Source organism: Archocentrus centrarchus, chromosome 3, assembly GCF_007364275.1.
Source record: "Archocentrus centrarchus isolate MPI-CPG fArcCen1 chromosome 3, fArcCen1, whole genome shotgun sequence".
NCBI lineage: Eukaryota > Metazoa > Chordata > Actinopteri > Cichliformes > Cichlidae > Archocentrus > Archocentrus centrarchus.
In genome coordinates this window covers 9,200,126-9,220,703 of record NC_044348.1, presented here as the reverse complement: position 1 = coordinate 9,220,703, position 20,578 = coordinate 9,200,126, and the positions used below count along the sequence as shown (strand labels likewise).

At 41.5% G+C, this 20,578-nt stretch overlaps 2 protein-coding genes across 2 annotated transcripts; both read right to left on the bottom strand.

The window, feature by feature from the left end:
* Positions 1-204: 204 nt before the first annotated feature.
* atic (5-aminoimidazole-4-carboxamide ribonucleotide formyltransferase/IMP cyclohydrolase) lies at positions 205-7,202 on the bottom strand. Its single transcript, XM_030723548.1, has 15 exons — positions 7,017-7,202; positions 6,691-6,817; positions 6,435-6,578; positions 5,322-5,410; positions 5,017-5,168; positions 3,715-3,871; positions 3,146-3,271; positions 2,930-3,037; positions 2,772-2,857; positions 2,592-2,681; positions 1,702-1,827; positions 1,508-1,600; positions 1,248-1,430; positions 742-897; positions 205-570 (listed from the first exon to the last, which is right to left on the bottom strand). Exons 1-15 carry the CDS (start codon positions 7,033-7,035, stop codon positions 451-453), a joined length of 1,776 nt encoding a protein of 591 aa, XP_030579408.1. The 5' UTR covers positions 7,036-7,202; the 3' UTR covers positions 205-450.
* Positions 7,203-14,591: 7,389 nt separating this feature from the next.
* mnx2b (motor neuron and pancreas homeobox 2b) lies at positions 14,592-18,655 on the bottom strand. The gene is made up of 3 exons (XM_030726312.1): positions 17,830-18,655; positions 16,498-16,658; positions 14,592-15,415 (listed from the first exon to the last, which is right to left on the bottom strand). Exons 1-3 carry the CDS (start codon positions 18,260-18,262, stop codon positions 14,999-15,001), a joined length of 1,011 nt encoding a protein of 336 aa, XP_030582172.1. The 5' UTR covers positions 18,263-18,655; the 3' UTR covers positions 14,592-14,998.
* Positions 18,656-20,578: the final 1,923 nt, after the last annotated feature.

Sequence of the window (20,578 nt, the reverse complement as noted above, 5' to 3'; positions counted from 1 at the left end):
TAATAATTTAAAAATATTACTTCATTTTTATATTGTCATTTCACCAAATTTTAAAAATGTCATGGCAGTGCTAGAGGACAAAGAAAGAGGCTGAATAACTTTATAGAAAGGTTTCACAGCAATCCCAACTCAGCACTGACTGGATTAAAACTGTGGACCAACACTGGCACCTAGTCGGCACAATCAAAGAGACGAGACAAGACAGACAGACAAACTAACAGTTTATTTCACAGTGTTTCGAGACTGACCTAAAAGGAACATTGACAGTTACAGTATCACGCTCTTGAACATCACGATCACAAGTCAGGAATGTATTTAGTGTTACAAAATTGTGCGTCTGTCTACAGTTCAGCATGATGAGGGTAGGAATGTTTGAGGATCAGCAATGTTAGAAACATTTTTGCTTTTGTAAAGATACAAAACTGTGAACAAACTGAAAACTTAGTTTACTCAGTGGTGGAAGAGTCGCAGGTTGGTGTGCACTAGAGTAATGCCTTGCTCATTACAGGCATTGATCACAACCTCATCAGCAGCAGAGCCCGCCGGAGCTGCGATGTACTGGACCCCGCTCTGAGGACAGACAGGGAGGAAATGTGAGTTGTGACAAAGACCAGAGTTTGCAAACTGCAGTGACATTCCCGCATGCATGAGATTACAGCAACTGTTTGTTGGCTAGCTTCCTCTGCAGTTTATCGACAAAGTGTGTGCAGCATGAACAGATGATTTGCGCAAGGCTTTTACCCTTTTGGCCCGATCTATGTTATCTCTGAAGGGGAAGAAGGCGTCAGAGCTGACAGCCACGGCCTGCAGGGAGCTGATCCAGTTCTTCTTTTCAGCCTCTGACAGACGCTCAGGGACCTCTTCATACATCGACTTCCAAACTTCCAAGTCTGGGCCCTGGCAGCACAAAACAAACAGGACAGGACCTCTCATTTACTCACACCGTCTCAAACTTGGTATACGGTGTGATAAGACATGATGTAGAACGTCACACATCTCACTAGGCTCACAAAGTACTGCATGTATCTTAGAAAATGAGTATTCGTCTGATGTTCTGTGTCTATGCCGGGAGCTGGGACTCACAAAATGGGTTACATGTATACATTTCCCAAGACTCCATTTATGTGTATGTGAATATTCAATTCTTTAATAAAAAAAAAAAATTGCCAGTGAGAAAAAGTACAACCAACTACAGCTGAGCTACTAACTGCTTTAACAGTGCACAGCGCCAAATGTCACTCCCTCACCTCTCCGATGGTGTCGCTCACATACTGGTCGACTGCGTTGGCCATCTCTGCTCTTTTCAGGCCACTGCGAAACTTCATGTTTAGGACACGAGGGTGGTGCCTGAGCCACCAGTTATCAGCTTTGTCACCCGCCAGCCGAGTGCAGTGGATACGAGACTGCTGCCCTGCACCAATACCAATAACCTGTGAATTACAGGCGAAGGAACATTAAAGACTGAGGCTCAGCTGGATTCCCTCCTCATTTATCTGCCTGCTCTTACCTGCCCGTCTTTAGCATAGCAGACAGAGTTAGACTGAGTGTACTTGACAGCGATGGTGGCCACGGTGAGGTCACGCACAGCTTCCTCAGAGAGCTTGTGGATGCAAACGATAAAGAGTGTGAAAATTTGGATTGCGTCAGTAATGAAAAGCACAAGATAAACATTTAAAAAGTAAACACACTGTAGCGTCTCACCGAGCCTTTGGAAACAACATTGCTGAAGAATTCCTTATCAATACGTGCTCCGTTCCTCTTTTGTTTGAGGTAGAGACCAAACAATACTCTCACCTCAGAGTCATCAGGTTCGTAGTCGGGATCCATCTGGGACACAAGCACAGACAAAAGCAGTTCTTCTACTGAGCAAATAAAATGGGTTTAAAGCACCTAGTATAATAAAAATGGTCTAGAACTGTATATTATGTTTCAGGCTTCAGACGTGACGATTTTTTTTTTTTTTTTTAAATACCCTTAAACCCTTAGTCATCCACCTTGCCCATAAAACCTCACTTCTTTTAACTGGAAGCTTGAATCATGTATATAAAAAGAAATGCACTACAAAAGGATGCGTACACACTTTCTTAAATGCATTACTCAACAACAGTTCAGAAAATTCTCCTTTGCAAATATTCATTTAGTACTAATTTAGTACAAATAAACAACAGAGCAATTTAAAAAGCCTCTCCAGTGAGCCCTTAATCCGGGTGATAAACTGCAGCTGGTCACGGGTAAGAACATTAACCAAAAATGCTAAAATGAGCTGATAAATACACTTGGGCAGCTGTTAATACATGTGAGCAGCACATCAAATGCTAAATGGACTGGTACTTAAACTGCACTTTTCTATTCAATTTGAGCACTCAGAGCACTTTCAACTAGTCTCAATAACTCAGTATGGCTTACAACTACCATCGCCTCAGATTTCCCAATACAATATTATCTGCACATATATACACACCTTTTATCGGCATAATTTGTCTGAGAATTATGAGGATTTTAAGTTAATCAGCTTTCAGTGATAGCTGTCAGTATATCCAAAGATGTGCTTTCAAAAATCTAGATAAACACAGGAGCAACACAGCTCTCACCTGAAGCACACAGTAGTTTCCATTCTTCTTTTTGGAAAGGATTTTGAGCGCCTCCTCATCATAACCAGGAGCAATGATACCATCTGAGACCTAACAACAATCATATTTACTCATATTTAAGCATCATATTATATTTAAACAAAAATCTCATTCCCCATTTTGCAGAGGTTTTTTTTTTACCTCTCGTGATATGATCTTAGCAGTGGGAAAGTCACACACATCTGACAGAGCAATGAAATCTCCAAAAGAAGACATCCTGTCTGAACCTGGAGACAGAAAAAGTAAATTATAATAAAAAAAAAAAAAAAGCTCATTGGCTATACAAGTGACTTTTTAACCTCTTGCCCTTGCGTAGGCGGTGGCCAGAGGAGTGAGATCCTTCAGCATGTCGTGCACCATGCACACTTTGGCCTCCTCTTCGGTCAGAGGAACTCCTACTGCGGCTCCTTCAGAAACAAAGCAAAAACTGTCATTTTCCAATCCAAGGTATCAACAGAGTCCACACAGATACTGTTTACTGTAAGAGCGTGTTTGAATGGCTCTTTCTGCCTTACCTGCAGGGCTGACGTGTTTGAAGGAAGTTGCTGCAGCCATGCCGAGGGCGCTTTTTAGCTCTCTGACCAGCTGCCAAGCATTCAGAGCATCACACAGGTTGATAAACCCGGGAGACCCGTTGACCACTAAGAGACGGACCGTTAAAAGGAAGATGAGTGACATTCAAGGACAGATTATTTGTATGAAAATGAAGTTCATTTAGTAAGTTTTTAGCACATACCCCCTTTCATCGCACACTTTATTACAAGAGCACTTTGACCTTTTTAAGTTGTAGAGCTATTCATTAGTCTGATAGATGATCATTTAAAATGCAGAGCAGACTGGATGTTCAAGCAAAATAAATAAATAAATAAAAAGGGCACTTATTGATGAGGTTTCAGTCATGAGCTGGTTAGCTAGTAAAAATAGTGGATCCAGGAGGAAATAAATGTGATTGTCCCCTTGTCAGCTGTCACATGCATACATGTTTGAGTTATTATTTTGAAGATAAATCACTCAAACTTTGCCATCTTTGAAAAGACTGAAGCATTTACATCAGTTGAGGCAGTTATACGAGGTTTAAGGGTACCTCTGAGCGGCAGAGCTGGGCGCAGGGTGTAGATTTGGGCGGGTGCTTGGTGGGGGTTCATGCCATAACGCAGAGGCAGCTGGGACACGCCGCGGCCATACTGTCCACGAAAGTAGTCCGATATAGCCTCATCATACTGTGCTGTGTGCGTGAAGGCCTGCACGGGAAGCAGAATGAGCAGAAGCAGTGAAAGACTTACATCATCTTCTGATGTTCAGCAAAGCAACCATCAGAAATAAGAACTGCAGGCAAAGCAGCAGGATTTCACTCAATCAGTGCAGTCAGACAGCGAGGGCAGAGTTCACTGCGCCTTAAATGTTAAACTCTGTAACTTAAACATGTTTCAACACTTGTGATAAACAGCCCGGACTTTGACTCACTGACCCTCACCTCTGAGCAAACAAAAACAGAGCAAATGGACACACGAGCAGAAATTCCCTGATGATCAATCTCAAGCTTTTTCTTTTTTTTTGGTTTAATCATAAGCCAGCATAAAATAGTACTAGGAAAGACAACTAAACACTCATAACCATACATTTCTGACAGTCTAATGGCAGCAGCAGTTATTTTGGCAACCATAACATAATGCCGGGACTGCTCATACCTTATTAAAAAACAGCCGTAGGTATGATTGCCTCTCTCCCTCCAAACACAACAGTCTCTTTTCAACATTGAAATTAAAGTGGAACAAGTCTGAACAGTGACAGATGTGGTGAATGGATGTTTGAGGCAGATGTGATTAACTCTGGAATGGCACGTTCCAAATTCTCCGTTCAGGATTATGACTAAGCAAATCAGGAAACAGTTTTTGCCTCGTCAAACTGGTTATCACTGTTATATTCGGGTATCAGCAAGGCCATTTTGAAGGCAACTACCTGTAACGCAGGGCTTCGTCAATACATTATAAGGCATCAATAGAAGCCATCACTAAAAAATGCTATCAATTTATAAAAGATAAACTTAAGTGATATTTGTTTTAATTGCTTAGATCTCCTTTTGCTGCTGCCCATCTTTAGCAGTGGATTCCTGAGGTATGAAAGAGATTTAAAAAGCAGACCAACAGAAAACACAGTGGACCCAGTCTCTCACCCTATGACAGCTGGGGGTGGGGGGGTGGGGGATTGTGTGTGTGGGTGTGTGTGTGTGTGTGTGGGGGGGGTTATATTGGAACATTTAAACTCTTAGAAGCCCTTAAATCTAAATTACCACCTTAAAAAGTCCACACGAGTTTATATCTGGAAAAAACAAAAAAAACCCTTCCTGCAAAATTCAGGTCACAGACTTGCAGGGAGACGGACTCACTTTGAGGGCCAGAGTCCTTCGCGTTTCCAGGGTCGTGTCTTTGTCCGCTGAATTCTCCATCTCCTTGGCAACCAGCGAATAGTCAGCAGGATCGCACACAATGGTGACCCGAGCGTGGTTCTTGGCTGCTGCTCTGAGCAGAGTTACACCACCTGAAGAGAAATAACACATTTTTTATTAATACACAGAGATAAATAACTGGACAATTAAGGCTTGTACTTTTATGTATTATTTATGTATTAATTTTTTTTTTTTAAAAAATGCCCAAAATTTACTCTGCATGCCAGATCATCAGCTCGACTTACCGATGTCGATCTGCTCTACAGCACCCTCCACTGTGACATCTGGGTTGGAGACTGTCTTTACAAACGGGTAGAGGTTGCACACCACCACTCTGGAAGAGGGCAAACAACAAAATGTATTTCATACTTAAAGCTTTCAAAACACACACAAAAATATATGCATTTCTTTAAAACATGCAGAATCTGTTCAAATGATATAGTTTAGGTGTAGTGGTACAGCTTCAAATTAAGAGCTGAAATCCTGCATCAGCATACTATGTAAAGCCCCTGCTGTCATAAATGGATGCAACACTAACCTGTTCCAGCTTTGGAGGCACACTAATGCTCACTCAATTAAAAATGATTAAATAGATCATTTTATCAAAGTGCTGGTGATTTCCCTGTGGCTCCTTGATGGGCACCAACCATTTTTCTTTGCAGGAAAAACCCTGGCATGTTAGTAAGGAGGACCACCTTCTGTTTGAAAAACCCCAACTTTTAATTTGGAATGATCAAAATCAGGTTTAACAGCACAGTGTTACAAACTGAAGGTACCCTACAGCCACGCAACACCCACCGCATGTATCAAAAGAACAAAGCAAATGAAACACACTTTGCTCTACTTATGACTACCTGTGTAAACGGTCAATAAGTAAAAGCAGTTAATCCTTTAAACTGGCAGCAGTTTGAGTAATCAGGTGCTGCATTCAAACCTTTTAATATTCAGACAAAACTGACAACCAAATAAAAGCAACTTTTGCTCAGTGAAACCCAGAAACCATTTATTTTTTAAACCAATAAGTGTTAAGCAAGCAACCATCAACCTCGACCACGTGTGGCGTTTAATTTTCCACTGAGGACAGTGAAATCTAATCAGATTCTTCCAATTGAATGGGAGTCACAAGATGAGCAGCATTTTTCCAATTATCCAGCTGCTAAATCAACTAGATGTGCCTCCTAATTAAAAAGCACGTGCCTACACTGGAGCGAGTTGCAGGTCACACATGCTCTTTGAGAAAAAGAAGAGAAAAAAAAAAAAGGGCTTTTTTTTGTGTGTTTGATATTAATTCAGCTTTTTGACAGTATTTTACATGTAACAGAATTTTTTCAGATTATTGCTTGCTGTTTTTCTCTCACCTGACCAGGCTGTAGCCCAGTTTCTCCATGTCAGCTGCGTCAGTGGGTGTTTTTCTGGCCAAGATCCCTCCATGCACAGCAGGATGCAGGGTCTTCACTCTGCCACCCAGCATCTCTGGATGTCCAGTCAGCTCAGACACATCCCTAACACAGAGCAGAGACTGACGACTTTAGAGAAGGCCTCACATACTGCAGGTACCTACACGTGGACGCCCGTGGATTTAACTTTGACTTTAATGGCTATTTAAGCACCCACCTGACGGCCAGCCCGGCATCCCGCAGGGCTTTGGCTGTACCTCCTGAGGCGACCAGAGACAGCCCCACATCCACAAGCCTTTTAGCAAAGTGCAGCAGTCCAGTTTTGTCAGACACACTCAAAAGTGCTGCGAAGACAGACGAGCATAGATTTAAGCCATGACTGTCATTTTTACAAACGCAAACGAGGAGTAACTGCGTGTTTCAGTGAGGTGACGCTGACCACGTTGGCTAATGTTAGCCAGTCAGCTAGCAGCCTGCATGTCGCAATGACCAAACTTTGCAGCGGCCTCAGAAAGTTACAATAATGCGCAGAAAAACTCTCACCGAGCTCCGAGGAGGCCATGTTTACGGTCACGGTGTTTACAGTGCGCAGTCAGTCTGAACGTCAGTTTGCTCTCTCCTCACGGTTCTCCCAGTTTCACAATTAGTAAACGATGCAAAGAGGATGCGACAAACCCGTAAGTCTCCCACGGCTTCTTCATGTGCTTTAAAACTACGAACACCCGCCTTCCTACAGTCGGCCCGCCCCTCACACACAAGCGCACCTAAAAGAGCGATATGGCGCGGAAAATGCGCATTTATGCCAGAGGAAAAGGCAAAGCAAGCACACAATACTACTGCTGCTAATAATGACTAGAAACATTAACTGATAGACAGCTGGGTTTCTAATTATTACCTTTGGGTTTATATCTTGAAAGGTGAATTCAGCATAAATTGTGACCTTCAAATTCATATCCATAGTATAACAGTAACGGGCTATGCTCCCTTTAATTCACCACATTTAAAAATCACTGTTGCTTATATGACATCAAAGTGCCATACTGGATTTGTAAAAGTGTGTTTATGAATTGTGAAAAAACGGCTACGTAGAGACTTACTGGCAAAAGTACAACTCAATAAAATTACAGATCGCATATTTTCGGCTGCCCCCTCTGCAGTAGCTACACTAATTTGTTGTCCATTCAATGAAAAAGTTTGCTTTTGGCGATTTCTGCATTCGAGGAGGCTTCACGCAAACTTGACTACTGCTCAAAGCTACATGAAAATCCTGTCCAGAATACAAGGGGACACGATTGCTGCAGTCCTACTTGGACCAAATTCGTCCAAATTCGTCTTGTCCGTTTACCTGCAGAGTCCACCTACAGCCCTAAAAAGTCCAGATGAGGTTTCTTTCTTGATTTTGCCACAAGAGGGCAGACGCGGGCCTTTCCCGTCCACATGTTTGGTCAGTAAATGCCTTTTTTTTTTCTTTCTTTTTTTTTTAATCCAGCATGTTCCGGTTTTTACGTTACAGATTTACAACCCGAAGCTTAGCAAGCTTCACTGACATCATACACCAGGTGAAATTTATCTGCACAGATGTGTCTGAAATTTCCCATCACTGACCAACACTTTACTCCTAATTAATACGCTCATTATTTTTTTGATTCATTGATTTGAAAATAATTTTTCTAGTGACATCATCATCATCATAATCATAATAATAATATAATAATAATAATACAGTGTTTTTTTCTTTGATGACCATTTAATATTTTTGCTGAATGTTATGAATTTCATGTGAGGCCACTGGCAACATAAACTATACATGTATTCTGTATACTCTACATTAGTGCTCTTCATATGTGCAGACTACTAATCTTCTTCTTTTGACTGCTCCTTTTAGGGGTCGCCATAGCAGATCATCTGCCTCCATCTCACCCTGTCCCTGCCTCCTCCTCTGTCACACCAACCCTCTCCATGTCCTCCTTCTGACAGGGACTAGAAAGAGAGAGCATATTTCTCTCATATTTGCTTCTCTTCATTGGCTCCCTGTTAAATCCAGAATTGAATTTAAAATGCTTCTTCTCATATATAAGGTCTTGCATAATCAGGCCCATCTTATATTAAAGACCTCACAGTACCGTATCACCCCAATAGAGCACTTTGCTCTCAGAATGCAGGCTTGCTTGTGGTGTCTAGATTACTTAAGATTAAAATGGGAGGATGAGCCTTCAGCTTTCAGGCCCCTCTTCTGTGGAACCAGCTCCCAGTTTGGATTCAGGAAACAGACACCCTCTCTATTTTTAAGACAAGGCTTAAAACGTTCCTCTTTGATAAAGCTTTAAATTATAGTTGGATTATAGTAACTATAATCCAGCCGCCCTTATGCTGCAATAGGCCTGGGCTGCTGGGGGGTTCCTATGATGCACTGAGTGTTTCTTTTTCACTCACCTCTTTTTTTAACTCTGCTTATACATCCCTCTGCATTTAATCATTAGTTATTATTAATCTCTGGCCCGTCTTTTGTCTTTTGTCCTGCCCCCCAACCCCCACCCCTAACCGGCTATGGCAGATGACCGCCCCTCTCTGAGCCTGATTCTTCCAGAGGTTTCTTCCTGATAAAAGGGAGTTTTTCCTTCCCACTGTTGCCAAGTGCTTGCCCAGGGGGGTTGTCTGTATGATTGTAGGGTCTTTTCCTTAGAATATAAAGTGCCTTGAGCTGACTGTTTGTTGTGATTTGGCACTATATATATAAAATTGAATTGAATCATTCACTACATTCATGAATTGCATAGCCCAAACTGTGGTTTGAGCTCTCCCTCTTTTCCTCCTGCCACGCACCTCTATCTTCAACATCCTTTGTTCAATTTGTCCAGTATATCCAGGATCCCTCCTCTGCACATGTCCAAACCATCTCAGTCTTGCTTCTCTAACTTGGCCTAACTTTGTCTCCAAACTGCACAACCTGAGCGGTGCAACTCTGACATACAGTTGTCCCTCACTATATCGTGGTTCACTTATTGCAGCTTCACTGTATTGCAGATTTTTAAATAAAATAGTGCTAATTCTGTTTTGTGGAGTTTTCACTATATTGTGGGATTGTGCGGTATATAGGTATTTGTGTAACATCCCATAACTATGTTCATCACTTGGACGAAGAGATAAGGTACTCCTACACCTTTAGCAGAAATAGAAGTAACGGCCGAGGGGGAAGATGCTGCACCACCTTCATCGTCATCAGTACTGCACAGCTACATCATTCATCAACTTCATCATTCAAGTTGTAGTAAGAGAGTGAGGTTTACAGGAGTGTGGGAAGGGTTTATAAAGCCTTAAAATATATATAAATAATAAAATAAATATAACGTCGCTACTTTTCACCTATTGCAGGGGTCTCTGGAACGTAACCCCCACGATAGGTGAGGAATCATTTCTAATCTGGTCCATTATGGTCACTCCCAGTGTAAATCTGAACTCTGCAAGATTACCCCCCCCCCCCCCCCCCCCCCCCCCACTGCATTTCACTTCTTATATAGTAGAAGTTTGAATCCACCTCTGATGCTCCTGGCCTTATTTGTCTGCAGACTACTAACCAACCACAAAAATATTCACTGAACAGCTGAATTTTGCAAACAAGATACGTGACCCATTAAACTCTTGATGTGCTTCAACAGTTCATACTGGACCTCTTCCAAGTAATGTAGTGCCCATTCTGCATCATGACACGACCCACTCGTAAAAGATGAGCACTCTGAAGACTGCCTTGCACAGAGAGGCTGGCAGCCTTGGTATCAAAGTGTCCAGCTTTCATTGGTAAGGGAGCTCTTGTGACAGTGTGGGAAAGCAGCTTTATACTACTTTATACTACTTTGCTTTAATACTACTACAGAAATTAACATAACACCCTGTTTCTCCCTCAGACATAGGGTGAGGAGTGCATTCATTCGGGAGAGGCTCAGAGTAGAGCCTCTACTCCTTCACATCGAAAGGAGCCAGTTGGGGTGGTTTGGGTATCTGACTAAGATGCCTCCTGGGTGCCTCTTGTGGTGTTCTGGGTATGTCCCACCAGGAGGAGGTCCCGGGGAAGACCCAGGAGGTGCTGGAGAGATTATATCTCTGGCCTGGGAACGCCTCGGTGTCCCCCCAGATGAGCTGGAGGAAGTGGCTGGGGAGAAAAAGGTAAGGGCTCCTCTGCTTAGACTGCTGCCTCCGTGACCCGGCCCGGATAAGCAGACGGCTGGATTCTTAATTCACAGTAATGAACAAGAGAGCAAAAATGTGCATGAAAAATGAGATTAAAATACAGTACATGAATAAAATTGTCTAATTCAGTCATCCGTAGAGCCTACACACACACACACACACACACACACGCACACAGGGTCTGTGGTCAGATCACGTCTCCTTGAAAAGTGATATAACCTTCATTCCTCCTCAAACAGATGGACAGCATCTTCATTGTTGCAGAAATACATCACGCTCTTGGCTGATTTTTTTTTAAATTTATGACACGAACATTTACACAAGACGGAAATTCAAAAACTGTCCCAATCACCCTTAATTCATCCTACATTTCCCGCAATAATAAATGACGCTCATGAATACATTCACCCCTAAAACAATTCAATAAACTTTACTGGCAAAAAAAGGTGCCTTTTTCGTGCTTTAGAAGAGCGTTTTAAGTCGGACAGATGTGGATTTACGGGGCCCCGTCGCTCACTGCAGCCTTACTTGTCCATTAGTTAAGTGACAGGACAGGGCCCTGGGAAACCTGCAGCAATACGTGTGATTACGTTAAAAGATCGCACAATCTGTTCATATTTACGTAATGAGCCCGGCATTTTGCTGATTGATTAAACTACAGGGTGTAAATATTTTAAGGGCACGCTGATTTATAATCCAACAAAGGAAAAAAGAAAAAAGAAAAAAAAAGAGGCCGATTTATTTGTCTAACTATGAAAATGAGGGCTTTCTGGTAAACCGCTCTGACATCTCAGGGCTGACTTGAGTGATTCAATAGACAGTGAAAGATTTTTATAGGAAGACGCAGCCTCTCTGTGCATTATTGGTTAAAACCAGAAAGAGGCACAGGGCCCGTCAGCACTTTTGTCCCAGCCACTGTTGAGAAAACTGACAGCATTATCAGCGGTGACTGTAATTTACGCGGGGAATTTTTAATCAACACGAACAGCGTATTCAGATTAAATTAGAGGAGAAACAGAATCAATGACCTCCATATATTCCTCCGCTGCCTTATCAATTAGCTGTGATTTTTGTACCGTGTCAGAGGGGCCTTTGTCATAAAACGGGCCAAATGGCATTTGTCATGCAGCTGACAAGTCACACAACTAAATGAGCTGCTATTGATTTGCGAGATTTTTCATCAGCCAAATTAAAAGCTGCAGTTTGATAGAGGTTCACTCTGCAGGCGTGTTACGTTCACTCCTATTAAATCAAGTCAAAGTTAAACGAAAACTCCTTTGGAGTTAAACACTGGTGAGGTAAAAAAAAAAAAAATCGATTTAACGCTGCTTCAGATGAATCATAAGGTCTTAACTAGGTTTGTTAAAGCTCTGCTATCACAGAGACCACATGTTTACCTGTTAAAGCTGACATCAAAGTTAGTGTACCCTTGTGTTTCTTTCTTTCTTTCTTTGTTGATGATCTTTCTGTGATCCCTCTCTGAACAGGAATTTCAGCCGTATTGCCGCTGAAAAGTTGCTGCCATAGTTTAGTGCATGCCTCGCCTGACAAGCTCTGGAGATCTTTTTCAGAAAGTCGATCCTCCACTGTCACAAAAAATCGTGTCTGCAGTGGTTATCCTAAATTGTTACCTTGTATAAACAGATACTTGATGCCTCTGCGTTTGATTATGACGCATAAATGTTAACTGGTGATTCTAAATTGCCCATAGGTGTGAATGGTTGTCTGTCTCTCTGTGTTAGCCCTGCGACAGGCTGGCGACCTGCACAGAGTGTACCCTGCCTCTCGCCCTATGACACCCGACCCTGAAAAGGCTAAGCATCTATAATTTCAGACTATAGAGAATCAAACTAACATGTTGAGTTACTTTGCATTGTATGGATGTAATAGATATATAAAATACACCAAGAGTTGCATTGAAGAAAAGTCTGATTTTAATCTCAGGGTTGCAAATAGCCGCAATATTTTATTTTGATAATGTGAAATTTAAACGATATGCACATTTGCATATCGTTTAATTATGAACCCTCCTCAGCAGAGGCTTCATAATTTACTTTTAAGAATATGTTATTAGATTTGTTCAAATCAAGTTTAATGTTAGTGGGATTCATTGCATCTGCTGTCAGCTGCCATACCGCAGGACTTTATTTATCCTGCACAAAAATGTGCACGAATTTTATATTGAAATGTCATTCTTAACACATGATAAACCTGAGGACCTCTTCAGTTTCTTATATATAAGATCCAGCTGCCAAGAGCCCCATAAGTGCGCTAAAGGCACCGCTGATCACCGTGCAGCTCTTCCTGACCAGCTAAGAATGCATTTAATCAATATATAAATATGTGACCGTGGTCTGAGAGGGTGCTAAGTGACACCGCACTGCATGTCCTCCAATCTGCTCCTTAATCACAGCCCTTACACAGGGGCCCAATAAAAAAATAAAAAACAACCCTGCAGTTGCACACACTCATCATGCTGTTGCTCTTGGAAATTAAAGTGGGCCTGTGTGACCACTCGCCATCAGGCTTTTGATCGCTTTACTTCCTATTCATTAGCTTAATTATTTGGCCATCAGTAAACCTCGCCGAGTAATTAATATCTGAGAGCCTTTGCAGTAAATTAAAACTGGGAATTGAGAAGTACTTGTGCTTTGTTTTACTACCAGAGACAGCGGGGCTATGAGCTAATGGGCAGGAGCTGAAAGAGACGTAAACATGAAAAGTTTAGTCTTCCAGTTGGGATTGCTGATGTGGCCAAGGAGCATTTTCTAAAGACTGAGATTAAGATCTTTCTGGTAATTCTCACAAGGCCTGGTGATCTACTTTGGTCCAGATTGAAACATCTTAACAGCTATTAAACAGATAAAATTTACATTCTTCCTGCTTTCTGGATTAATTGTAGTTTTGTTAATGATTCAATGATTTTTCAGGGGAAATAAAAATCTAATTTATAAATAAACAGCGACAAAGCGTGGAGCCTGCTCTCCACACACTTCCATGAGTTCTCTCCAGGTGCTCCAGTTTCCTCCCACAGTCCAGACATACCTGTTAACTGGTGATTAATCAGCCTAAGGTGTGAGTGTGAACATAATTAGTCCTCTGTCTCTCTGTTAGCCCACCTCCTCCTCTTGCCCTATGACAGCTGGGGTAGGCTCCAGCCCCACTGTCACCATCCCCCTGAGCTGAGTAAGCAGAAGAAAATGGATGGCTGGATGATAACTACCAAGAAGATGACACTGAGTGAAAAAAATGAGGCTTTACTGTATCTGCCTTGGCTGGAAAGCACTTTTGGGTGAACTAAAGTGCAACATATGGTTCATATTAATCTGGATGCTGCTGCCTCAAAGCATATTTTACATTTAAATTTGATGTAATCAGAAAAAAAAAAAAAAGTATGCCCTATCCATCCACAACACTTGTTAGCAGAACGACTCTGGCTTATTCAGATGTTGCTTTGCAGACTTCAGCTGTTAATTTTACAATGGGGTTGCAGGTAACACACACCAGCATTCCTGCGTGAGCTCAAGCTCAATGCAGCTCCTCCTGCAGATATATGGCTTCCTTACTTTGTGCCAGCAGACAGCTTTCACTTCCACATTTTTCTTTAACTACAATTTCTTTAAAATGTTCCAGTGAAAATTGTGTGTGTAAATTTACATAAAAGGAGACATTAACACAGCCTTTTTGATGCCATTTCCTTTATTTTACAGTTACACCACACGAGTTTGAGATAAATACATGTATGATTTATCCTTGCAATCATTCAAATAAATTAAGTTCATTTATTTACATGTAAGTGGCAAAAACCAATTCATAAATATTATCAAGACACCCAAAAAAAAAAAAGAAAAAAAAAGAAAATTCACATTAAATGCGCAAATATAATGTAAATGCGCTGCGTGGGATGTTGTGCAAAGTATGGGAGGAAAAACATCTGGAACAGTAGATGTTTTGGAGCGTTTGCTGGTTCTTTAAAACTTGCTGCCAGTGGGTGGAGGAAACACAAGGCTGCCACAGAGGATGCCTGGCAGGTGACAACAGCAAAATTAAGGGAGGAAATGAACTTTTTTTTTTCAGCATGCTGCAGCAATGTAGATTACATAGTGATGATTTTATTCACAAATAGTTTCAATAGTATACATGTGTCATAATCACATCAACATTTGTTTGCGTGTGAGAATGATCCCGACAAAGGTCCTGATTGGAAAAACTTTCTCAGAGCATACGAGGCAAAGATCTTTAGAATTGTACTCGCTCACAAACACACACGTTTCCTGGTGTCATGTTTGTAACACTCAGGTATTCATGTGTTTTTTTTTTTTTTTTTTTTGGGTGTGTTTTCACAGTCCTGCCCCAGTTTTCCTGTCACTTCCACCTACTTGCATCCCGTCCAGCTCGTCATCAGAGAAAGGGCTGTGGGAACTGTAGCCAACTTCATTACTACGCTGCAATAAGTCCGTGGTTTGTGGCATTCCAACTCTGTTACCCACAGAAAGAGGAAAACCCCGCTGGTGAGCCTCCACTTCTTCTTCCTCCTCTTCTTCTCCCTCTTCTTCCTCTTCCCCATCCTCCAGCTCAAGATCCAGCCTTCGGTCGTCAGGGTTCACAGCCCGTCTGCTCTCATCAGATTTGTTGGAGCCTGTCTTTCCTGAGCCGCGTAGTCTCTCTGTCTCAGACTGGGTGGAGGCAGTGGCCTGCTCCTTTGCCTTCCGGCTGCGCTTCCACTTCATCCTCCGATTTTGGAACCAGATCTTGACCTGCGAAGTGTTTGTAGAAAGAAGAATAAAACAGGTTTGAAAAAGGAAATGTAGTCCAGAGTTTATGTGAACAGAAACAAAGATTTATTTGGTCACAGTTCCAGAAAAGAAAATCTAATAAGAACTCTGTCACTTTTTATAAAACAGACATCCCTTTGTCCTAGTTTATTATTATTATTATTTTTGTTAAATTAATGCTGCTTAATAAATGTTTCTTTTGTTTCACATTTATTTTTAAGGTGATTCAGGGTGGGGAATATAAAAGTGCACACCCACGTCAAATCAATAAGTGTTGTTTTGGGGTTTTTGTTGTGGACATCATTAAAAACATCACCATTTATTATCATAAATATCCCCTCCTTCTACCAAAGATATTATAATTGACAATGCTGCTACAGTCACCAACAAATAAATGAAAACAGAAACATGAAACATTTGAGTTTCACATATATGAATATGTGAAGACGTCCAGCGCCTTTGGACATGAGACACAGTTTGTTGATCAGCTGACTGTTATTTGAAACAAGATAAAATTGCTGAATGAAGAAACTTTAATGTAACATTTAAGGTTATTTAATGGGGTGCCGCTGGTTGTTTTCATGGTTACAGACAGCTCCCTGTTTGTCTTATTTAAGGTTCCAATAAAAATTAATGAGATTAAATCTTTTGCATGACTGCTTGCAAATTTTGTTTCATTCTGATTCGGTGGTATATTTGGTGTTATTTGTCTGATGCTGCTTCTTAGGTGCCTTTTTTACAGCATCTAAAAAACATATCTCTATAACTTAGCCAAATTATGCTTATTAATCACCGCAAGGCTTTCTTGGTTAAATAAAGGAAATAAAAATGTAATATGAAGTCTGTAACTGTAACCACACACACACACACACACACACACACACACACACACACACACACACACACACACACACACACACACACACACACACACACACACACACAGCGAGCTGGTATCAGCCGAATGCTGTGGCTGGTCTGTAGTTGGAAATAATGTCCATCAGGTCAAATAAACTTGTTTTAGAGATGCAAAAAGGAGCCCTGCAATCTCTGGGCTGGCTTACCTGTGTTTCAGTCAGCATGAGCGACGTGGCCACTTCGAAGCGTTTGGGCCTGGACAGGTATTTGTTAAGCTTGAACTGGTTCTCCAGCTCCAGGAGCTGCTGGCTGGTGAAGGCAGTGCGGGGCCTCCTGCATTTCCCCAACAGGCCTGACTGAGGGCCTGCTGGAAGAGGAACAGTTAAGTTATCAGTTTTTGTGTGGTTGACTGTTATTTAAAAAAACAAAACAAAACAAAAAAACTGTTTTCAGTTTAACACAGGATGGATGAATATTAATATTATAAAGTTATTTTGCAATATTTTGATTTATTTAAGGACCCATCCAAGAATATCTGCTTGCTATCAAGGACATAAGAAGTTCATTGTAATGTTGTGGGTGGGGACAGGCACACATATGCCGGCACTCTCTGGCCATCATTAACTATAATAGCTTTACTCCAGTTTATTGTTGACGGGGGGACAAGGCAGAAGCGGGCGTAGAGGCCATAAAAACACAGGCATGCCATTAACTTAATGAAAATTCAATGAAGGCTTTTGGGGTTTTATTGATGAACTACAGAACGTTTTAGGTGTTTGTTTATTGTTTCTTCGTCACACAAAGACAGTTTTCATCGGGTTGGCGTTTATAGAGAAATAAATGGGGTAAAATTAAAATATGGCAGATAAGCAGTAAAACTGGGGCCACTGTACCGCGAGGGACGATGTATGACTGTCATTAACGCAACATACAAGATTTAGCTACTTGGATAAAAAGGCATCCAAAGCAAGCCTTGAATAAGGTTATAAATTATGCTACCGATGGAGTTTATTTATGAGACAAAAGAAAGAATAAATAAACAAATCCTAAAATACTGCCTCTTTCATTGTCAGATTATCATAAATATGTTTTTTTGTTTTTTTCAAATTTAATACAACTCTGAAAAATAGAAAAATCATTATCAGATTGGCCAGTCAGGTAAATCAGTGTTGTGTATTTATTATCATGAAAAAAATAACACAGAAATACAAAAAACAAACAAAAAAAACCCCAAACAAAACAAACAAAAAAAATCAAAAACGATAAAAAAAGAACAGTTTATTGATTAATTCTGCTTAATAATAATAATAATAATGAAAAATAAGTCGAGAAATCGTGTTAGATTAACTTAGTTTCATTTTACAGCAACTGTGCGGTGGAATTCTGCTTAAATCCTCTCCCTTAACACAGCCACCTTTTAAGATATTTAAAACGAATTAAAAAAAAAAAACAAAAACACTAATTTTGCCCTGTCTAGTAGCGCAATTTTTAATTTTTCCCATTCTGGACCTCTGTTTAGCTTATTTCATCACACTTACAGCTGTAGTCTGGCAGTCGTGGCATCATGATCCCAGCGCGGATCCAGTGCTCTAGGGGCAGAGATCCAGCCATGGCAGCCGCCTTCAGATGTTCTGGGTAGGTCTGCGATAGCTGCGTGAAACCGGTGTATGCGAACGTGGGGTGCTGTCCACCCAACGCCGATAATGGGTACATGGGTGCAGGATACATGCCGGGAATCGCTCCCTGAGGCAGCGATGCAAGTCCTGGATGAGGGAGATTTAGTATACTCTGCTTGGGGATTATTCCGGTCTGAAGTTGCGCGGCGCGCGGAGGAGGAGTATCCGCGCGGCGGCAGGAGACCGGGCTGCCCGCTGGGCTGTCGCTGCTCAGACCGGGCGAGAGATCTCGAACACCCCGATTGGTGTCATCGGCGAGAAGGGCGTCAATTCTAAAGTTTTTCGATTTCTCCATGGTGGCTTCAGCAGGAGAGAGTGAAGAGTCTTAAAACAGAAAAAAAAAAACGTTTTGCAGGTGCACACCTGTGCGTGCGTCGGCGCGCAAAAAGCGGAGCCTCTTCAATCACAAAATCATATGCTCTCCTTATCTTTACTTCATTAAAAAACAAAAACAAAACAGCATTTTCTTCTCGTTTGACCTGTTTTGACTTTACGCCACCCTAAACGACTGACATCTACATGTGCGTGCGTGCATTGGTTTCTTTAAATTATGTCTATATGTCAGTCTGCATCACCGAGTCTCTTACAAAAGTAGCCCACAGAGGTATGCTTCTCTCTACATCCGCCGTCCTTCTCCACCCCTGAAGGCCGCTGCCAGCTGGGATTGGCTGGAGGTTGAGCTGCTCTGACGGGCCTCTAATCAGCTAATTACTCGCTCGTTTCTCCCCCCAGAAAGCATTCAGAGTGAGGTAATGTCCAACCCTTGTCCCGCCTGCAAACACCTTCAACTGCATCAAAGCGCCGAAGTACATTAGAAGATTGAGCAATTGTGTTTTCAGTATCTATCTTACTGCCAGCTCATCGTACTCACCGCAGATTGCGGTTACCTGGCTGCCATAAACAAAGAATTATACGCTGCTTTCATTGTCCAGACTAATTATTAGTGCTGCTAATATCCTCCACACCTTAGAGCCAAATACTGGCTGGTTTTCAACACTAATGTTATTGGTTACCTCTGATTGGTGTGACGTTGGAGACATTGTGTACGGTATTTAAATCATTAGTATTAATGGTTTGTTTCATTCCTATACTAAGGCCATACCAATGCCATTAAAGTTTACGACCAGGAATTGCACAGAAACCGTATTAAAGTGTAATGACTTGGCAGAAAAGGCTGTAAGTTAATTGGCCCTCTGCGTAATGTGAACTAATGTAGTTTTAAGGTTGGAGAAAGCCGGGGTGCATTCGTCTCATTCCGTCTCTTAGACATGGCACGACAACGTCGATAGAGGTAAAGATCTGTCAAAATAATAGGAAAAAATAAGCAGAATTAAGCTTACCTGAGACTTACACTGATGACACTGATGTTTGCATGTTTTGGCATTACAAGGAAATTATTAAACTTAATATATATAACGGCAAATATTATTTCTTAGCGTTCTTTATTTATATACACGTATTTTGTTTAAGCATGATTGCAGCATCTGAAATACTAATAGTTTATGGGTTTCTGTGAACACATCTGGCTTATCATTTTCAGGCTCTAACACCGTCAATAATAAACAGCGGTGCAGCCATTTTTTCTCTATGTCACAATATTACATTTTCCACCCAAAAGCATATGTGGGTCTTTATGTGTTTCATTCTGCTGATGTGAATAAACACCACCTCTTTTGAGGACACCCTCTTATCAAATTTGTAAATTGAGCGTGTGTGCACGTGTGTATGTGCATGTATTTGACCTCCAGAAAATTGCGGGTCCGCCCACTCCTCACTCTCTCTTTCTCCTCTACCAGTATTGCTGCTATGTCTTTCATCCTCAGCTCTCTCTCTATCAGGCAGATTGCTGTCGGTCTCAAATACCTCTATAGGAGCAAATTACCTCCTGGGTAATCAGCGCCGCCTTCTGCCTGTTTCTCTCAACCTCTGCCCTCTACGAAAGCCTCCTTCCTTTGCCTTTATGATTTGAAAGTAATTTAAATAGCCAGGCCACATTAAATCTGTCACTTGGGTCTGCCAGCAGAGCTTCATGAGTTAAATTGAGTCAGAACCTGCTTCCAGTATCTGCTGCCTTCTCCTGATGAACGTCTTGTTTTCCCCTTGAAAAGATCAAATGTTGCTGTAGTCTATATGTGCATAAGCCCTGGTAATCTAAAAAAAAATTATAATTTGTTTAAAAGCTTTGTTTGGAATCATCATCTTGCTGCATGACACATTTTTAGCCAAGCTTCAGCTGTCAGGCAGATGGCCCCACATTTTTACTCTAGAATACTCTAGAATAAGAGTTGACTCAGAGACTACAGAGTTTCCAGGCCTTGTAGGTTCAAAACAAGCCCAAATCATCATCCCTCCACTACCATGCTTGACAGTTGTATGTTGTCAAACAATCAAGTGCATTTGATTATCACTTAACCTCCTAACTCCTGTGGAAGCCATACACGATTTTCACAGGACTCTGCAGTCCTGTGAAAACTTTCTTTTTCCACATGACTCTTCCTCTGTTTAAACTAAAATGAAGACTGGTAAGCAACACACAGATGCTAGCATTTAGCCTAGTGTGCAGAAGTAGAGCTTCTTGCACAGCTGATGACTGATTCTTATTCTTTTGATT